The 18,352-nt window shown below is 40.0% G+C and overlaps 1 protein-coding gene across 1 annotated transcript; it reads left to right on the top strand.

Annotated features, from left to right (window-relative positions):
* The first annotated feature begins 215 nt into the window (after window positions 1-215).
* On the top strand, window positions 216-16,676 carry LOC144043643 (uncharacterized). Its single transcript, XM_077557507.1, has 5 exons — window positions 216-1,058; window positions 6,800-6,895; window positions 6,965-7,070; window positions 10,725-10,819; window positions 14,113-16,676. Exons 1-4 carry the CDS (start codon window positions 530-532, stop codon window positions 10,780-10,782), a joined length of 789 nt encoding a protein of 262 aa, XP_077413633.1. The 5' UTR covers window positions 216-529; the 3' UTR covers window positions 10,783-10,819; window positions 14,113-16,676.
* Window positions 16,677-18,352: the final 1,676 nt, after the last annotated feature.

The raw sequence follows: 18,352 nt of genomic DNA, 5'->3' as shown, positions 1-18,352 counted from the left end.
ACATGGTGCCCTTTTTTTTTTTTTTACCGTAAGCCCTCTCCTTCACGCGCCCCTTCTTCTGAAATTCACCTCAACTTCTGTTAAAAATAAACAACAATTTAAACGATAAGAGACGAAATAATTTTATAAAAATACAAGGCGAGGCAATGACTTTAAGGGGGGGGGGGGGTCATGGTTAAAATGGTCAACTCGTCGCCAAGCACATCTGCGTTACCGTAACTGTTGTACACAGTTCAAAGCAGGAAACGAGAGCGCTCTATTTCCGCTGCAGCAACGAGAACCAGTACGTCATAAAAGAAAGGAAACTGTGGACTAGAAGGACAAACTAAACCCAGGAGAAGAAACGCGCGTCCAGTTTAAGTCGCTCCACTACGTCGGTTGCCAGGCAGCTGCTGGCGGGTGTCGTTTCCAGACGAATACGCCGCGGCTGAAAGGGTCGAGTCGAGGTCGTTGTTCGCGTGTTGGAAAAACGTTCGATAGCTCGGCTAGCCAAGCTCCATTAGCCCGCCCGCCCGCCCGCTCGCTAGCAATGGGCACGAGAGCGAGTCGCCTCCAGGAAGACCCGGTGCCGTCCACTCTCGGGAAGGACGGCACCGCCAAGCGAGATTCGTACCGGCGGTCCCGCTGTGCCAGGCCCACCAGCCTCATGGTGGACTTCTCGGGTAGCTTCGAGGACACCGAAGTCAACCGGAGCCGCTCCGAGGAGGGCAGTGACTCCGACCTGGGCCAGCATGGAGCGAGCGCCGATGGCAGCCCGGCCGACCACCACGGCATTCCCGCTAGCATGAGCCAGGCGTCCCCGGCGGACGACAACCACAGCGAGGGAAAAGCTGAGGACGACGGCACCACAAGCCCGGAGGCGCCCGCCAATGTGGAGCACCAGCCCGGGGACGAAACAGGCCGCACGCCCCACCGCACTTTCTCCGAGCGGCTGCCCGGAAATCGACACGCCGGGGGCCGCAGCGTCGGCGCCAGGTCGGCCCGGGTTCGGGGCACCCACCAGCGGCCGGTGTCTGAGGCTTGGATCGGCCTGTACCGCGTCAACAACCGCCACGGCAGTAAGTCGAGACGTGACCATTCAACATTCTCATGTCATGTTCAACTCAAATAAATCTGACTAAATATGCCACTAACGTCCTACAGATTTGACTGACAGTCTAGCTACAGTCGACTCTACTTTCATCTTTAATGATGATTTAAAACACAAGTCACGCAACGTTTCTTGACTGCTTTAATTGATTTTAGATTTACCTGTGTGCGTTAAATCAAAGGGAATTGTACTAAAACTGAAATTGTACTAGCCACTAAGGCAACAGTGCTCCAAGAGGGATCTTAAAACTGTCTTGAGAAATGCCCATGTTCCCACCACATTCCTGAACCTGTTGGTCATTAGGGAAAATCTCAAAACAGTAAAACATTTAATTAATCCTCGTACATATTAAACAAAAAGAACAGAAGTCTCACAGAGGGCAGATGGAGCCTTGACACAGGCGTGAGATCTGCTTCTGCAAAAATATTATTTTCTCTTAAACATTAAAAATTAATCATCTATCAATGTAAGATAGGCTACATAAATGTAAAAAAGATGTGTAGTTCATAGTTTAATTGACAATTATGTGGAGGATGCCTGGCTTGGGTCAGAAGTTCAGAACATGCCGTGTGAAATAAAAATGAACAGAATGTAAATATGAATAAATCACTGAGACACACAGCTGATTTGGTTCACAGTTCTCATTAGTTTTAATCAACAGATTTAACCAACTCCACTAAATAGACTCACTGTGACCAAAAACTAATAATAATTGACCCAGTGTGAATGAGAAAATGATTGGATTTGTAAAGGCAAGCAGTTTCAATTAAGTTTGTCAGTCGAGCAGTAATAAAAGACTGTTGTCTGTAATTTACAACAACGTGTGGAACTGAAACGGATTTGAAGAACTTGAATTCTTGTGCAGATAATCTCATTTCTCGTGCTTTTATGATGAGGGAAATCATCTGAGGCTGTATTGTGTAAACTGAGCTGCTGGCGTAAGACTTGATGGAATGACAAGCAAGACCACCCTCCCTTCTTGTCTCAAGGCCGCAATGACAGTTGTCATGGTAGAGGCCTGCCAATTGACAGAAAGAGCGGTTGATGTCTTGTTAAAGAAGGCCTAGTTTCACTTTCATCAGAGCTGTGTAGAGGCCCTAGTCGGGACAAAACACCATCATGTGTTTTCAGGCTTTTTCCGGGCAGGCCCTCCAGCCAATATGGAGGGGAAATGGGGTCTAAAAATGAGGAAATGCTGGCGTGGGAGAATGTATGCCGGGAGGGAATGCTTTGGACCATCTGCGTCGTCCATGGATGGTAGAACTTTGCTCAGACCACGAAAAATCCTCTTGTGCGACTCTTTCACTCAAAAATTCTGCCTAATAGCCACATCACAGAAGTAACAGATAATCTGTCTTGGGCTCCAGATAGCAAATATTTTTACAATACAGTATTCTATAGCTATCCCATAGATTATCAATAATCCCCCAAAATATTTTGCAGCATTAAACAGAGTAATATGCATAAAGGTTATTATCTTATTTATTTTATTTTGTCAATTTGGGGTTGCCATCCTCACGTTCTACTGTAGTATCTGTGACTAACTCGGTATGGCTTTAAAAGGCAGGTCTGGCCTGGTGAATGGCGTACGCGGCAGTTTCTGAGTATAGATGTTGGCTGATTATTTACTATAGTTTACATGTTGAGTGACTCGGCGTGATTATTGCTAAAGCTCAGACTTGCACTCAAAACCCAGATCGCGAACGAATGAGTTCTGAATCAACTTGAATGAGTTACTCATTTAACTTTTTCCCCCAAAAAACACATCATAGTCCGACAAATGAAAATTTCAATTTGGTCAAAATGGTAAATGGAGTGCACCTCCTATAGCACTTTATCTACACCATTCACTTCAACCTATGTAAAGTTTTTCCTTTTAGTTTATAATAACTTACTTTAGCCTCCAGCATCACTCGCCGTACCTTGGCCAATGGGAGAACCCAGGGTGACGCAAAAAAAATTCTGCCTCAAAGTTATATTTAATCATTTATAAATTGCGACACCCAGAACCGATGTTTGGTCACTTTTCATGTTTCGACATACGGACATTTGTTGCTGAATGCTCACTGACCTGACCATGTCCGACTTCCTTCCTTTTTATGGAGTCATTCTCAGAAATGAAAAAGATGCCGCTTTAAACTAAAAGAAGACAAAAGTTTTATGGAATTACTGCAAAGTGTAGCTGACGAAGCTTGGAGATGGCAAAATGGGAATTTCTTCGTGTGACAACGAGCTAGCCAGCCATTTGTCAGACGGCTACGGCTAGCGTTAGCTATGGTAAATTAAACAAATGAGTACTAATAAATAATCTTAAGCGTTGTCAGAGTGCATTCCATCACGACTGCGATCGTAGACACCTATCACGCTTTCTTTCTCTATCTTGTCAAGCGTGAAATGATCCTCAACTCTTTATACTCTGAACTTGCAGATGAAAAAAAAAATACAAAACTAAAATATAGTTTAGAATTTAAGTTGGCGCCACCATCTCAAATTCTAACATGAGTGGTGCGTGTGGCTGCAGTAACATTAGTCCGCGAAAAAAATAAAAAATTCTACCTTACGTTTTGTAATTCAATTAATCGTCGCGATCTGCCCCGTTGTCTTTACCTTTTACACATGACATAACCCACGGAAACAACTATGCGCTTCACACTGTATTACCACATCTTGCAATCAGATAGAAGACGTCAGTGTCTGGTGGGATGTATAAAATAGTTGCCTGGCAGCAACAACAGGGTGGAGAAGTAAGTGTCGGGTGTTAAACCTCACACTCCTGTCCTGCCTTTCTGGCATTCTCCTGCGCACAGGCAACGTCTCGACTCCTTTACATTCCAACTAAGCTTCTTTTACGTTGTCTTCTAACAAAAATTGACAGCAAATTGTAACAGAAGAGCTGGATTTTTCTTCCAGTGCCTACCAGAACCCACAGATACTTGGGATATTTCCATAGCTGTTTGGACTTTCATACAGTGACGTATCAGCACACAGTTAGATGAAGCATATAGAACAGTGGTTTGTCAACAATAATTTATTTGACGCAACTGGGCAGGCAAAGAGAGTGTCCCTCCTTTCTGGGATTACCAAACACAGAAGCAACATCTCAACTTCAACTCAGAGATCCTGGAAAATATTCCGCATCTGAGCCACAAGCAAATGGTGTCATCAAGGTATCAGAATTCTGACTGATAATATACCAGCATACAGGGATGAGATTTTTCCGCTAATTCGCGAAATTCCGCTTTTTTTATCTCCCCCCCAAAAAAAAAATTACGTTTTTTTTTTTTTTTTTTTTTGTAGTTCATTGTGTATGCACAGGACTCCGACAGATAACATCTTCTGCTATAACAAAGACATTTGTGGTATGCTCTAATATGAGTTACTTTTCATTTGGTCATGATACAATTATTTGTTCATGAAATTTGAACTCTTCAACATTATTTATGTGTTAACTTAGTAATCACATTAGTTAGATATGATGATATTCTCAGTGATAGTTTTTAAAAGCAAAGGCCGTCCAATGTTTTTGAATGTGACTGATTTTGAGTTGACTAAAACTGCCATTTTATATGGGATAGTTCAATATACATTGAAAATTTATGCTGTTGTTTTGTCTATTTCTTTGTCATGTGAGTGCATTGAAAGTACTTAAAAACACGGAAAACCCATGCTTTGAGCTCCGGGGGGCTTTGCCCTCCTTGTCCCCCCACCAGGGCACTGCCCTGGACCTAGCTGGGTGCCAGCGGCCCCTAGACCCCCGGCTAAATTTTCAGATAATTTCACTTTGGTCAAATCACATCCCTGCAGCATAGAGTACGTCAATACAATACAAATGCAAAAACATTAGTAAACCAGGTAAATACTGTCGCCTATTTTGCTTTCTACATAAAAATAGCACCGGTATTTGACAAGAGTGACTAATTATCAATTAACAGCTTGAAACAAGCACATTTGGCCTGTTTTTACAGAGCTGTATACTATCGGCAAACTGTACAGGATGGGCAATAATGCAACCCTACAAGCCTAGATACACCTATCGGACGTCGTTGGGCCGACGGCATGCGCCGTCTGATCAGTGTAAAATTAATGTCGTAAAGTCAGATCAAGTTGGAATACGTCGGGGGGTGGGCGTTTCCAGCTGTTGAATCGGCGTCGGGGGCATTTGATCTCTGTGATTGGCTGTTAGCTAGCGAATCAGCGCACGGGGGCAAGGAGAACAAGTGACAAACAGTACTCAATCAACTCAACTTTATGTTTTTTCAGGACAGCACACGTGAATATTAAACTCCCCCATAAAGAGGATATGATCATATTTCAGCATGGTTTCGGCAAGAAGTCATTTCGGCAAGAAGTCATTTCGGCAAAGTCATTTATAAAGTCCTTATTGTATTTTGGAGGTCAATGACACAGCACAGTGACAGTTTGGCCGACTTCAAAGAAGGTGGCTTGAAAGCTGTGATCGATGTGGTAAATAGACATCGTTTACATTTAAATTTGTTTTTTAAATAGTCACCGTTCCTCCACCTCGGCCCGACGTCCTCGGAGCGTCCAAGTAAGCACAGCCAGGCGGTAGTAATTCAATCATAACGGTGGACTCCCCAGCGACAGTCCAGGTCTTTGTCAGGCAGAAATCCAAGTTGTTGGAAAGGAAAAACTCCCTCAAAATAAATGTTTTGTTTGTCAATGACTGCGCATTTAACAGCGCGATCCTTGTGGGAGAAGCAGGGGTGCATGGCACTTCCATCCGGCGGTCTCGAGGAAGCTCCTTAAGAAGCTGGCGTCCAAAACGCGGAGTGCGGCACGGCCAAAGCTTTTCGGGTGAACCGACGGTTGGTAGCAGCCATGAGTCGACAAGGTCCAGGATACGCCACTGCAGAGTACCATCCATGCGTTCGGGAATGAAGCTTGTTCCAGCGCCCGTTTTCGCTTCACCGGGTGGCCGCTGCGTTTACCCCGGCGCCGCTGTCAACAACGGTATGAGTTGTTTACGTTTTTATATCCCGCCCCCGTAAAGAGGTTGCCGGGTTGCCTTTAGGAATAATGACTACCGCCGCCGATGGTACGCAGGAGAATTAGTTCTCGCGCATGCGCTCAAGGTGCGTAATAGTCGGTGCGGTGTGTATTTACGGCATTTTTCTATGCGACGTGCCAACGCCACAGGGGGTAGGCGTCGGTCACATTTGGCCGACGCCGGATTAGTGTATCCAGGCCCTATAACGAGAAGATGGGCTGTTATACAGCTTTGCCTTTTACACACAAAAACTGTGGGCTTTTCACGCAATAGCACTGCATCCCGTAATCAGATATTTCAAAAAAAAACATTTTTTTATTTCTAGTTCTTTTTTTAAGTATACACAAATGTCTTAGATATCATCAGTCAGATGCAATCGGATTTCCGTAGATGTTCTTAGTTTTTGGTTTAAGTATAAAATGGTTGTTTGACAGCAACAGTTGCGATTTCAGCAGGGCAGTAGATGTGTGTGTGTGGCGTTAAACTGCACACCCCCTTTCTTGCCGTACACCTCTATTATGGCTGCGATGCTACATCCAAAGGCAGTAAATTACCTGGTCAACGTCACCCCCTCCATTCAGTCACATTGCCTGTTCATAAAAAGCACTGACATGGAACGTCTTTATTTTTTTTTATAGTCCTTGTGTAAGTATTGTCAACTCTTTGTACTCACAAAAGTGTGTCTGTGTGTGTGCGTGCAGATATCCGCTGTCCTTTCTGCACTAAGCCGTTCCCAGGCGGTCGCATCGAAGATCACCTGTTGAGCTGCCTCACGTCTCCTCCGCTTCCCTACAACAGTAAGTCGGCACGTGCTCTTTAAATCCTCTGGCCAATCAGAATCGTTGGTGACGAGTGTGTTTTTCCAGCGGATGTGCTGAGCAAAGACAGCGGCGAGTGCTCCATCTGTCTGGAGGATCTGGTGCAGGGCGAGACCATCGCCAGGCTGGCGTGCCTCTGCGTCTACCACAAGAGGTAAAGCCACGTTTGACTCACAACTATAATCAATGTCGCATACGCACACGTCAGACGCTTTAGATGACAGTCGAGGTAATTGGATACATGCTGCTCTATTAAAGTAAGTCAAGGTCGCCCTGCTGCAAAATAAAACACCCACTGGACTCTTCACAAGGTAAATTGTAATGAGATCCGATGCAAATGTAAGGCTTGCGTTTTTCAATGACACTGTCAATCAAAAAAGTTATTCAATTTAATTCCGTTTTTGTTTTTATAAATCTCACATTGAAATTGCTGGAAATTTAGTAGTCTGAAAGTAAAAAAATATATATATATAATTTTTTTAATATGCGTATATTTATAGTTTTACATTATTTTTTTTAAAATCAAATTGATTTAAAAAAAATCATCAATATTTATTTATATTATTATTATTATTATTGTAAAAGATATATATATATATATATATATATATATATATATATATATATATATATATGCACACACAGTACAGGCAAAACAAATTGAACACACTTCCTTAATCTATGCATTTGTTTTATTCTCATGAATGACTTTGTAGATTCTCACTGAAGGCATCAAAACTATGTATGAACTTATGATATGTTATGTACTTAACAAAAAAAAAGGTGAAATAACTGAAAACATGTTTTATATTATAGATTCTTCAAAATAGCCATCCTTTGCTCTGGCTACCTTTTTGCATACTCTTGGCATTCTTACCTCTGGGAACTCCTTAAAGACCGCATTTTCTATTTATTTTGACGTCAGCAAATGACGATGGAATCGTTTTGCGTTATTCCGGGAAAAACAAAACACAGTTTGATCAAAATGGTAAACATATTGCAATTATATAGCAATTGATCTAGTCGATCTGGTGTCCAAAGCCTCACGTTCATTTATTGGAAAAATGTATCTCTTTGTCCTAGCTACCGCTAAGCTAGCTTTTGGTGGGGTTGTCTCCTTTCGTCTGTTGCTATGACATTTTGAGAGTTGCCATTCAGTCTGTGTGACTATATGAAAAGATTCAAATCTGAAAATTATTTCGCTTTTTACAGCAAATTTGCTTCCCAGTTGTACTCACCACTGATTTGTGCATGCCTAATAACTTGTTAAATTTTCGGCGGTTTTGAATTTAAAAACAAATTTTTACTCAAAACTTTTTCCATAATACCAGCAAAGGGGGGCACCGTATAATACATGAGTACAGAGGGGGGGAAATTGCTGCCTACATATGTACATTTTTTTTTTTCATTTAGTAGGTGCTTCTATTCAATTTCATTACTTTGGTTTACTGATCGACTAGGAGGAACTAACCGCCTTTTACCAATGAGGCGTATGGAGGCCATTTGACTGTTAACATAGGCTAATGTGGTTCCATTTCCGTTATACATTTAAAAAAAATCACTTTAAAAAGCCAAAATATAAAAGACATGAGTGACCTTAGTTGTCATTTCCTTTCTTTGAAACCACATGATTATACAGACACTTATGAGAGTGAGGTGTGTGGCCTCCATTTTGTCTTGAAGTTTGCTGTCACTTTTACACGGATTATGAAATTGTTAGCTTCGTTTTTATCTGCACTTGTGTGAGGTTTTAGCTTTCCCATTATTGGAGCACAGGAAATGTTTATGAGGTTAGGCAATGCACATGTGCACATCAGGCACGGTTACGTCACATTAGCCTGACATCAGTACGTGTGTGTGCGCGCAGATGTTGGGTTCCACACAATTCTTGCAAGTTCCTACTTTGACCAAGCATATGTCGAGAGGTGTGGCCCCTTTTGGGCTCCTCTCACTGAAATCCAGACGAAGTAGAGATACACCCAACAGGCTGCTGTCATTTGGAACCTGGCCATGGCTCTCTCGTTCTCATCTCACTGTCAGTCTTACTTTCAATTTCAGGGATTCTCTTTGCTTTCTTTCTCCTTTATTCTTTCTCTTTGGTTGTCAGATGCTGTCACGTAGTTGGTCTCACTATCTCTCAATCTGTCACGCACTCGTTCACTCACTGTCAGTCTCTCACGTTGTCTGACTTGCAGTCTTGCTAAAATCTACCGCACACGGAGCAATGTGGCCGAAACCCGCCTGAACTGTCGCGTGGTGTGCGAGTTTTGGCAGCTAGTTTTCATTAGGGGTGTGCCAAAAATTTGATTCTCCTAAGAATCGTGATTTTCATTTAATACGATTCGGAATCTATTTTATCTCATTCACTCCCAGCCATTTTCACTGAAGCAATCTCCTTCACTCCCGGCTGTTTTACTGGATTTTGACTGATTTTTGCAAGGCCCACAGAATATTGTCTTCTATTGCTATAAAAAGATGGAACCTCCCAAAAGAAAGATTAGAGTATTTTCTTTCATCAGGAAAAAAGTATATTTCTATCTGTTTCCGTTTTGCAGCAATTAGCATTAAAATGTGGCTACATTTCATCATTATTCACAAATCTATTTAGAAATGTGAGTAAAATAGCTTTTTTTTTTTACACGGCCCTGGTTAATCTGCTACCTGCTGGCCGTTTGTGTAATAACTACAATTTCTCCAACCGTTCTTTGCAGTTGAGAGGCTGCGTCAAAGCCTTCTGTATGCTCCAGCATAAACAACACAAAAACGTATAAATACGTCTTTGGAACACTTGAAAACATTTGAAATATAACGTCTTTATAGGTTTTTGAGAGCAAATGAGTTAAATGTCCCAAAACTGATTTTTTTGAAATTATTTTACAATGTCTTGTGTGTATGCCTATTACTGGGAACGCTGTTCATGTTGTACCCAATTTGGCCACTTAGGGGCAATGTGGTTCTATGCATTCTGATAAACTGTTAAAATGTAGCCACATTAGAGAGTACAAGGGGGGAAAAAAATCACAATCAAGTTTTTATGAAGTAAAAGTTTTTTTTAGCAGCGTAGGAAGAGCATATACCGGTGAGTAATGTTAAGATGCTTTTCTGTGTACATTCATGAAGCGTTTTGTATGAATAGCCGTTCTTTTGAGTGCTAAAAGTGCTGCGCGTAGCATGCTTATTAGCATTAGCGAGTCAGACTGGAGTAGATCATGACGATTCTTTGCACATCTATAAATTGAAGCAAAAATCATTGTCAATCAAATCATTTTGAATCGAAAATCAATTTTGAATCGAATCACAGACCCAAGAATCGGAATTGAATTATGAGTCAAAGATTCCCACCCCTAGTTTTCAAGTGTTGCTGACAAATTTAGCAGTTCTTCAAAATTTGAAATGCGTCAGTCACCTACACTCACACAGTTGTTCATTCACACTGACTCAATCTGTCACTCTTTCACTCACTCACTAATCCATTAACTCGTGCACTCAATCAGGAACTCGCTCACTCCCTTTTGCTCTCACTTGTCGTGAAAGTCAATTCAGTTGAAGAAGGAAGTGTTAAGATCATGACCTTTACGTCAGAGTATGTTTCACTGAGATGACTGCGATACTAATGAATATTTGTTAAGAGCTGACTACGATTTAGTTTCAAGTGTGACGTAGTCCAAGTGCTGCAAATGAGTCGTTTTCATGAAAAAATTGAATGTAGTTCAAGGGCGTACCATGAATTGACATGAATCCAGTAAAAGGCAATGTGAGAAGCGCTGTCTGAGAAAGTCACCTTAACCTAACTGGTGTGTGGCCGCAGCTGCATCGACGCGTGGGCCAAGGTGAAGCCCTGCTGCCCTGAACATCCCTCAGACTGACTCCCAGGTCACATGACTTGCCCCCACGATGACTCAGGTAAGCACAATGATTTTCATTCTTTGACTTTGTGGCGGCCGTGGCTCAGCGTGTAGAAACGGTCGTTCAGTAACCAAAAGGTCGGCTGTTCGATCGCCGCTCTCCCCAAGTCATGTGTCGTCGTGTCTTTGGGCAAGGCACTTCACACACATTGCCTCCAGTGCTACTCACACTGGTGTATGGAAGGTGCGAATGTTTGGTGGTGGTCGGAGGGGCCGTAGCCGCACACTGGCAGCCACGCTTCCGCCAGCCTGCCCCAGGGCAGCTGTGGCTACTTAAGTAGCATACCGCCACCACAGTGTGAAAATGAGCGCATGAATAATGCAACCATTGTGAAGATAGAAAAGCGCTATATAAATCCGCTGCATTATTATTATTATTATTATTACTTTGATGCGCCAGTGGTACCTTGACTTACAAGTGTGCTAATCTTGAGTTTTTTGAGTTTCTAATCGAGTTCTCAATTTCTGGAACCCCCTCCTTTGTGTTCTGAGGCAAAAATTTTAGTTAAAGCCATTTTCAGCTGTAAGAAGATAACATTTTGTCCAGGATTAATGTGATAACTTTTCATGAACAATTAATACCTTTCAAAACGTATGTTCCCACTTGCTGTTGACTGAAGATGACATCACCTGTGCTGAGGAAGTAGGTAATGACCAAAAAAAAAAATTCCTGACCAAACCCAGAAAACAGGTGAGCCGTGATTGGTCATTACCTACTTCCTCAGCACAGGTGATGTATTAATTTTATTAGTATTAATTGTACATGAAAAATATAGGGATGTGATTTTTCCGCTAATTCGCGGAATTCCGCTTTTTTTATCCCCCCCCCCCAAAAAAAAAATCTATTTTTTTTTAAAATTATTATTTTTTTTATTTTTTTATTTTTTTTTGTAGTTCATTGTGTATGCACATGACTCCGACAGATAACATCTTCTGCTATAACAAAGACATTTGTGGTATGCTCTAATATGAGTTACTTTTCATTTGGTCATGATATAATTATTTGTTCATGAAATTTGAACTCTTCAACATTATTTATGTGTTAACTTAGTAATCACATGAGTTAGATATGATGATATTCTCAGTGATAGTTTTTAAAAGAAAAGGCAGTCCAATGTTTTTGAATGTGACTGATTTTGAGTTGACTAAAACTGCCATTTTATATGGGATAGTTCAATATACATTGAAAATTTATGCTGTTGTTTTGTCTATTTCTTCGTCATGTGAGTGCATTGAAAGTACTTAAAAACACGGAAAACCCATGAGCTCCGGCTTGTCCCCCCACCGGGGCACTGCCCTGGACCTAGCTGGGTGCCAGCGGCCCCCAGACCCCCGGCTAAATTTTCAGATAATTTCACTTTGGTCAAATCACATCCCTGAAAATAATGGGAGTTATCAAATTAATTCTGGACAAAATCGTAACTTTTTACTACTGAAAAGGGCTCAATGAGTCAAATATACGTTTAAGAGTGAGCTTCAGATTCTGATTCTGCTTGCTCTGTTGGGCAATTAGTGAAAAATCTAGTAATTGACGTCGTCTAAAAGGGTTTCTAATTGCCTCTATATGCCATAAGATGGCGACAAAGGGCTACTTATGTCTAAATGAATCTCCTCAACTCACTCCCAACTGTTCCTTTGCACCAACAAGTCAACCGATGGTTATACAGAGTTATACTGTTATTATACTGAATTAACAAATAGCCAAATTTGTGAATGCCAAACCCCAAATATGTGCCATGTCACTGTACAGTGCTAGTTTTCTACGACAACGTATTAGGGCCACGTATAAATATATATATTTATTTTTTTTGAGGGTGGGGGCAATATGGCAAATTAGCGAGGAAGAAACGTAAATTTGCGAGTTTATAAAGTGGCAAATTTGCGAGTTTATAAAGTGGCAAATTTGCGAGTTTATAAAGTGGCAAATTTGCGAGTTTATAAAGTGGCAAATTTGCGAGTTTATAAAGTGGCAAATTTGCGAGTTTATAAAGTGGCAAATTAGCGAGTTTATAAAGTGGCAAATTAGCGAGGAAGAAACGTAAATTTGCGAGTTTATAAAGTGGCAAATTTGCGAGTTCATAAAGTGAAGAAATACACGTCTGTGAGTATTCGTTGGTGGTTAATGGTACACTGTTTATAAAATAAAAAAGGCAGGATGGAGACGGAATTATTCTTAATTGAAACTTTACTTTTATATTATTAAACTTTACTTTTCATACACAGCAGCTAAAGCGACAACACTTCCTGATCCCCTATCAGCTGACTAACACTAACCAATCAGAAGCTAGCATACTTAAGGTAAATGCAAGTGAATGCGAGCAGCAGATTCGACACATCAACTTACATACTTGTACAAAATAAATCTATGAATGTGTAAATAATAATTCTGGAAACGTAAATATTCATTTCAACAAATTAATTTAAATGCTTGATCCTCAGGGTGTGGACCTTCGCAAAGCAAAGCGTCTGTCGTTGGCAGCACCCAATGCTTCATAGTGCGAATGCTCAACATGATATGGTAAAGCCATTCCTATCTGGCTATCTGAAAACACGACCGAAGAAAAGTATTGGCACAAACATCTGACTAATATGCTACGTGTATTTCTCGTAAGTTTCTGAGTTTTTTTCTCTCGCAAATCTGCCACTTTATAAAGTGGCAAATTTGCAAAAAAAATTCTCTGAATATTGCCCCCGCCCTCTAAAAAAATATACTTATACGTGGACCTAATACACCGTCGTACTTTATTTAAACTGTAAAACAAAAAACAACAAGACTGTTTTGCAGGGGCGGTAACAGATTAATGGCATTTCAGTTCATTTCAATTGGCACACTTGAATTCCTGTATGAATGAATTGAGGTACAAGCATAGTAATGAAACAAATTCAACTCATCAGTCAAGGTAAGACGTTTTCCTAATTCCTGGTGTAACTATTCACTTGGGCCCAACTGATTATGAGTAAAATTCTGATACCCGATTATTCAGCTAATTAATTGAAATTTATGAGTGTATAATTATTTTTTTTAATGTATTTATTTCTGCTTAAAACTACACAGATATCAGTCAGGAAGAGCATTAACTGTTTTAGAATACTAAAATAACTTTCTTCTTTCTCTGCTTTTTTTTTTTTTTTTTTTTTTACATTTTATTAAATTTTTTATTGAATGTCATCTTTTATTCTCTGTAATGCCAACATGTAAGATTTATATGATTTTATTTTTTAAAGATGCAATTTAGCCGCACTATTCACCATCATCCTTATTTCCGCACTCTATTTCTTTGATCCTCACAGGAGACCACATGCCAACACTCTCTCCGTATGAAAAATCAAACATGTCCGCCGCCAACCCATAAAGAAGCTCCGGACCCCCTCCTGTTCCTCACGTAGGTCCGGACCATTTCGCAAACAAACTGTAAACTTCAAAACAACAAAACGATGGCTGCTTTTGGATTTAACCCCTCGCTAGCCGGGTCGGCGTCCAATGATGTAATCTCTCTCTTGGTGATGAGGAGTAAAGGTCGTCTCCTGTGTATTTTTGAGTTGCCCACCGGCTAGGGGCGCGAGGGTGGCGTTTGTCGTTACCCGGTGTTTAGTGTTAACATTTCAGGGGGGGTTGGTTGGTTAGTGCTCCATTTAAGCGCTGGTGTTTGCACCTATTTGAGCACTTTTTATCCTTCGAGGATTTTTTTCTTTCTTGCTTTCTTGATTCAGTTGCTTTCGAGTGCTTCAATGAGGATGGACCGCAAATGATACCGAGTGAGTGTTTAATGTGAATTACCCAGAATTCTTTGTTGGTTTTGTTACATCCTGTTACACGTGGCAACGGTACTGATTTTTGAAGCCCGGCAACATCCTCCTGAAATGATTTTGTTCCCCGCGTTCTCGTTCTCTGGAGTCGGCTTTTTCTCGCCGTTTCGGCCATAGACGTATCGGCCTTAAAGGGACGGCGCTACCTTTTTATAATGACAACAAGTATTTTAAAGTATATCATCATAACGACCGTGGTTATAGCTCAATGTATGACTTTTCTTTTCAAGCCTTCTTGTGTGTGTGCTGCCTTTGCCTGGTCGGGGTTTATTTGGGGTTTTCAGAGGCCGCCAGGAAGAAAAAAAAAAAAAGATGGCTTCAGGAAGTTATTTCCAATCATCCCCTTTGGTATGGCAAGCCGTTTTAGCATTTAATCAATATCCTTTAAAAATTAAAGTCCAGGTACTAGTATGCTCTGCTATTAGTGCCACATTTGGCCTACAACACAAATAAACGTTGCATGGAAAACATTTATTGCACAGCCTACGTGCCCATGTACTAGTCCACTCTCGCTGCACTATTAAAAACAAATTCCACTAGAAGTACGCAATACATGAAACGACAACAGATTTTTCACTTTCTGTCCTCACTAGTAAGACACTTTAGTGCACTAGTAGAAAGACTGTTTGACTAATAATATATTTTTTTGTTTTTACCCCGGCCTAGTATGCAATCTGGATAAATACTCAAATAGCTTAACATAAAACAGTTTGAGCATTTATTTGATATTCTTGATGTCCATGTACTAGTATTTTTTTTTTTTTGTCCTCCATAGAAAGATAGTTCAGTTCACTACTTGAATGACTTTTTACTAGCATACTTTTTCTTTTCATTGCTAGTGCCACTAGTACGCATTACCAAATTACAAGTAAATGGTTAATTTGCTTTCCTAATTGATCTTATTTTTCTGATTATCTTCTCAACATTCGGTGTAATGTCCATTCACTACTAGTGCCAGTTTTGGCCTTCTAAAACGCTGAATGAATAAATGCTAAAGCAGCTTTGCGTTCCATGTACTAGTATGCTATTTGTCCTCACTAGTGAGGCAATGCTGCACACTAGTGTAACAACATTGTCTTAACGGTAACCTTTTCCCGCTACTGCATGTCATTTCCACTCACTTGTAGGATAATTATGTGACGAGTGAGGCAAAATTGTGCACTAATTGACATCTGTGCACTACTAGTATGACTAGTAAAATGCTAGACATGAACGTAGTAGCATGAAGTTGTCAACTAGGCCATGGTTTAATCAATGTCCTTCCAGTATGCCAAAGTCGTCAATACTCGTAATAATAATATACAAAATATTACTATTAAGATGCAGTCATTCTACTAGTATGCTGAATTGTCTTACAAGTGTGGACATACCGTACTAGTACATGAGGATATCCAGGTTGTGGACGAAACGCTGAAACGGCTTTCCATACTTGAGTCCCTACTGAGGTGCTACAACTCGTCCTGCCACTAGGGGACATCCCTGTGCATGTTTAAAAGAAGAATAATGCCAAATTGTTGTGTGTGAGTGTGTAGAGGCTCATTCGATGTTACATTTGTTGTGGTGATAATTTATGGTGTGTACTCTTGAGGTGTGTGTGCGTGTTTTCCCCCAAAAAGTGGGCGGGCACTCTCCCAAGCCCACTTAAAGAATTCTCCCTCGAGCCGTGTGGTGCAATACCTCAAATTTTTTACCAATGCTAATTATAAAAGCTAGCTCTGTGTGAGTGAGTGAGTGTGTGGGTGCGTGCGTGCGACAGGGAACTCAACCAAGGATGGGATTTTGTATAAATAGACCCCCAGATCTACTCCCCCATCATTGCCAGACACCAGAGCTTTCATCACAGCATATATGGACAATCGTTAAGAAAAACAAACAAACACATAGCGGAAGCGTTGTTTTATTTATTGAATTGTAAATATGTAATGCAGTTAAAAAAGAAAAATGGCTGGTCTTTGTCTGTTGGATATACTGTTTCTAAAGCTCCAATCTTTTGTATGTCTCAGAAATTGTTTTTATATGTATTTTTTACAATAAATGTGTGAAGAGTACTCGTCTCAAGTCTGTTGAATTTACATTTCTTTTTCTTTCCTTTTTTTCTTTCCATTTTGTCTTTCCTTTTTGAATTTATTTATTTTATTATAAGTACATGTGCATGGGAGAAACTTGTTCATATAACCGTATCATGGGTTTGTGTTCCAAAAAGCAATGTAGTGAAAAATGTTTTTTTTTTTACAAAATCAAAAAAGTCAATTATATTGACACGTTTTTCTAAAAATAATTATTTTAGTGGACCAAATTGAAATGTTTTAAAAAAAAATATATATATATATATATATATATATATATATATATATATATATACACAAAACATTTATTTTTTTTATATTTTATCATATATATTTTTTGTTAAGTATTTTACACGGGTGTTTTTTTCTTTTTTTAAATTAAGATTTATCAATATCAGAGGAATTTTTTGTTGAAGTTTTTACATTTCTGGAGGGGTCAGAATTTTGGGAGGAAAAAGACAGATTATTGCGAGAAACAATGTTTTATTTAATAAAAATTGTTTTACTTTTACATGCATAAAAAAAAAAAATTTTATTTTTTTTTTACAAATTGGGTTTTAGCAATATCAGAGGAAAAATAATCTGTATTTTCTGAGTCTTTACATTTCCTTTCTTTTTTTGGGAGGGGGGCAGATTTTTCTGAATAAAAAGATTCTAACAGTTGCAAGTATTTTTTTAGTGGGGGGTTTTTGTGCAAAAACTCTTACATTGTGCAAGTTTAAAAAAATTTTTTTAACACGAATGGTTTTCATAAATTTGGGTTTTTCAAAGAATTAAAAAAATAAATCAGAAATCTAAATGTCACATGCAAACGTCACATGACCAAACCCAGAAAACGGGTGTGCCGTGATTGGTGGTCAACTGAGCCCTGAGCAACTGTGATGTCATTTTCAATTGACAGCAAGTGGCAAAATGGCCGCCTCCTGAGATGGATAAAAACAGGTGCAATTTGCAGTTTAATTTATATTCCACAAATGGAATATTAAATAAGGATGCCGTGTTTAGACCAGTGGGGCTACAGAGAACATTATTATTGTGAAGAACTTTTTTGATTTAACTTACCCTCGAAAGAAAAAAAATGGGCGAAAACGTTTGGCAAACGTATTTCACTTTGCTTGCTTCACAGTAGTCCTATTTAGATGGATGCTTCAGTGTGACCTTCACATGATGAAGGTGGAATCCTTTATATTGGCGTGCGTGCGTCATATTTGGAGTGCATCAGAGGGGGGCGGCTCGCATGGTGAATTATTGAACAGAATCCGTGGGCTCCTCTCAGTGCGGATGAAATGAAGAGTGGGGTGTCGTCTTCCTCCCTGGGCGCCAGTAGTGGCTCCCAGCATGCAACTGCGCATGCTGAATAATTCATGTTGGTAACTTAGGAGTGCAAAGGGGGCATCGGGTATTGCATTGGCACCTTTAGGGCTTGTCAACAATACAACTTCAGCTGGAAACTACCCAGAACCTTTTTAGACCTTCTAAAAAAATCAACATTATTTTAGTAAAAAAAAACAACTTTTTTTTAACCCTAACTTTATTTTTAAGGGGCTTTGGGATGTGGTGGGGATCGCCCCCCCAATGAAGAACCACCTGTTTTGTCAAAACACTTTAGTTTCGGAATAATAAATAATAAAATTAACCCTTTAAAATAATTTTCTTTT

This window comes from Vanacampus margaritifer, chromosome 2 (genome assembly GCF_051991255.1).
Source record: "Vanacampus margaritifer isolate UIUO_Vmar chromosome 2, RoL_Vmar_1.0, whole genome shotgun sequence".
Classification (NCBI taxonomy): Eukaryota; Metazoa; Chordata; class Actinopteri; order Syngnathiformes; family Syngnathidae; genus Vanacampus; species Vanacampus margaritifer.
This window is presented reverse-complemented; position numbering and strand designations above follow the sequence as displayed.

What these genes read in the sequence shown, in the direction of transcription:
- LOC144043643 (XM_077557507.1), top strand. Translation starts at nt 530, where the DNA reads ATGGGCACGAGAGCGAGTCGCCTCCAGGAAGACCCGGTGCCGTCCACT. An exon ending in CGTCAACAACCGCCACGGCA is followed by an intron (nt 1,059 to 6,799) that starts GTAAGTCGAGAC and finishes GTGTGCGTGCAG; the next exon opens with ATATCCGCTGTCCTTTCTGC. An exon ending in CTCTGCGTCTACCACAAGAG is followed by an intron (nt 7,071 to 10,724) that starts GTAAAGCCACGT and finishes GTGTGGCCGCAG; the next exon opens with CTGCATCGACGCGTGGGCCA.